Here is a 3,197-nt window from a genome sequence, read left to right as displayed (position 1 = left end):
GATGGTATTTTCTTCTTTCAGAAGAGGGTCAATAGCGACGCCTTCTCGTCAACGTTAAATCATGCCCTCTCGCAGTAAGCACCTATCAGCGCCTCCACCCCTACACCATATCAAAGTGGCTTGGCCACTATTCAACGCCGTCTTTGCGTCCTGTTGTCACCTTAATTATCGGTCTTGCCGTTTCAGGTAGAAGCAAGCGAATACTAGCTTGAATGGCTGCATCTGAGGGCGAGACCTCAGCCTTGATCCCTTTTCTCGGGACCGATGGCTTGATGATCTTGATGTTGGGTGTCGGTGGTATATAAGGTCTGGCGATGCCACAGACCTTAGACACATAACCCAGTTCGCAAACTAAGACAATCGTTTACTACACATCATGAAGTTTAGCCTCACCTTCGCAGGCCTCATTGGCCTTGCCGCTGCCTCGCCCTTCTCAGAGCATGATACCTCTGGTGGTCTCATGCGTCAGTACATCACATGAACCCTAAAGCATTGTTACTAACTCTTGCAGGCCGAACCGGAAAATGCAATTGGAAGGACCAGAACTGTTGCGCTATCCCTGACAAGTACAAGTACTCTTCTTCATCCGATACCAAGAACTACTACGGCTACGGTCGCACTATCTACGTCAAGTCCGGCAAGAAGATCCAAGACGCCATCAAGAAGGCCTCTCCCGGTGATCGCATCATAGTTGAGGCTGGCGAATACCCTGAGCAACTCGTCATTGACAAGGACGGCATTCAGCTTGAAGGCCGTGGCAATGTCCGCCTCGTTAAGCCCCAGAAGTACAAGCGCAACGCATGCACTGGTCTTACCCAGGATGAGAAGAAGAATGAGCTCCAGGCTGGTATCTGCATCACTGGCTACAAGGTCCAGACAACCGAGTATAAGACTGAGCATAAACGAGTCATCTCTGTCAAGAAACCCGTCAAGGGAGTTTCCGTCACTGGTTTCAGTGTCAGTGGCTTCTCTGGCATCAACATCGCCATCATTGGCGCTAAGAACACCCGCATCACCAAGAACAAACTGACTGATGCTCCTGCTTATGGTGCGCTCACCCTTGGTTCCATCAACACCGTCTTCCGTGAGAACGTCGTCACTACCACTGCTGGCGGCTTCATCGGTATCTGCCAGGACAACCTGTCTGATGTGCAAACCGTCAAGAACGACATTTCTGCGCACGCAATTGGTGTCTGTGTTCAGACCAATGGTGCATTTATTGGGTACAATACCCTCCATGACAACTGCATCGGTATCTTTGTCGATCCTGGCGTGAAGGATGCCAAGATCGTGCACAACTATGTTGGCCCAACTCCTGCTTTGTGCGGCAAGACTTCTTCTGGCATCATTCTCGGTAGCGCTGTCGGAACTCTTGTTCGCGACAACACCATTGAGGGACAGCGTGGTAGTGGCACTGGAGGAGTCGGTGCAGGCGTCGGTATCCTCATCTACGACGATGCTTGCGTTGCTACTCCTAAACAACCCATTTCTCTTTCTTGCATTACCCTCGGCGGTAAAGCTCCCAAATCCAACCATAACATTGTTATTCGAAACAACCTGAAGAACAACGACAACGGTATCCTGAACTTGAGCCAGGGAGCTGGCAATGTCATTAAGTGCAACACTTGCGAGAACCCTGCCAACATCCAGGCCGGACAGTGCAAGAAACCTTAAGGGTTTTGATTTGCCTAGTCGTTGGTGATATGAATGTCGTATTGCGATGATTCACGAAGAATGTTTTGCAAGCAAAGCGTGAAGAAAGGGGTAATGGGCATTGATTTGGGCCATTGATTGAAAGTAATGGCATGTAATCCGCCTGATCATGTATTCTGTTCTATTTTCAATGAATATTACTTTATGTCTGAGTTGACATATCTGACGGTGCCTCGTGTTCCAACTACGTATGGATCAAGTGACACTTTCGAATTTTCTTACACAGATCTTGTTATCTCGAACTCGTGAGAGAATTCCGACGCGCGTCAACTATTGCATCATTATGTCAAAATTGAGAAGGTCGCAATCGGTCAACTCGTGATTTGTCTAGTGCTCGGCATTTTTGTGGTGCCATGATGGGGCTCTTGTCGTATGCCCAGACTCGAGCCCGTGCCCACTGCAACACCAAGAATGATTTTCGCATAAGCTTCCGAAATATAGCTTGAACTCGATCATCTCGTTGCTTGATACGTAGTTAATCGCCGATTCGTTTAAAATTTTCTTGTCATTCAGTCGATCCCGACTCGGCAGAAAATACGACGAAGACTGCTTGCGCGATTGCTGAAAGAAATCTTGTTTTTGGGACAGCTTCGTAGTTGGACTAATGAGATCTGACAGGTGGTCAGCCACAGCATCAGCCACCATCCCCTAGCATCTCGACTGTTTGAGCTTCAAGGTTATTTACAGCTCTAAAGTTTAACGGAATTATGGATAATTTAACGTCTTAGAGTTATTCCCTTAGTGCAGCATAACTCTCAGCCAACAAAAAGGTTGCCCGCCTTTCAATCTGACATCAGTGTCATGACCTGCTCATCAATGAAACTCTGTAATCTTTGCCCAGACAGAGCATTTGCGGACTTGTGCTCCGGTACAACGATGAGCTAACCACTGAATCATCAGCACAAATTAGCAGGTTTCAAGAGCCTTGGCCTAGCATCGATCGATGCTCATTCCCGTGTTATTAGCCAAAACAACACAGGTCGTCAGAATCAAGCCACACTTGTCCCAAGCCAAGACACATCCCTTGTCCAACTGCTAGGGCCATGATTGGTTGTCCGGCACGAAACTGCCGCCTGCGAGCCCGCTCGGCATCAGTCTGCCGTCCAAGGCTCACTTTTTCCTGGAAAAAAAGGATTTTGAGCAATGACGTCGACTGTGGCTTTACGTAGCGAGATGACTTTGCATGCTGTGACTGTGTGACAGTGCCTACAGGGCAGCGCTGTTGCTGTGTTATTGGTGCTGGCGTGAAACGCTTGAATGACGTTAGTGACGTCAACAGCATGAATCGCGATGCCATGTCGCGTGTCACAGTCCCTCTCCTCGGATTTATAGAAGGGCAAGCAGCCTCAATTGTTTGTGGACGGCAGGACAAGACAAGAGCCAGCAAAGTTCTTTCAATACCTGTTAATTTTAGGTGCAGAGCCACTCAGTCCGTGGTCGGCTTCCCCTTCAACATCATTATCTAGCATCACCAAATCGCCAAC

At 48.5% G+C, this 3,197-nt stretch overlaps 1 protein-coding gene; it reads left to right on the top strand.

The window, feature by feature from the left end:
* Positions 1 to 376: 376 nt before the first annotated feature.
* FFUJ_11687 (uncharacterized protein) lies at positions 377 to 1,674 on the top strand (the record flags this gene model as incomplete). XM_023570613.1 has 2 exons in its annotated part: positions 377 to 464; positions 512 to 1,674. 2 exons carry the CDS (start codon positions 377 to 379, stop codon positions 1,672 to 1,674), a joined length of 1,251 nt encoding a protein of 416 aa, XP_023437701.1.
* Positions 1,675 to 3,197: the final 1,523 nt, after the last annotated feature.

This window comes from Fusarium fujikuroi, chromosome FFUJ_chr11, assembly GCF_900079805.1.
Source record: "Fusarium fujikuroi IMI 58289 draft genome, chromosome FFUJ_chr11".
In the NCBI taxonomy this organism is placed as follows: Eukaryota; Fungi; Ascomycota; class Sordariomycetes; order Hypocreales; family Nectriaceae; genus Fusarium; species Fusarium fujikuroi.
Note: the sequence above shows the minus strand (reverse complement) of the source record. Positions and strands in the feature narration are given on the sequence as shown.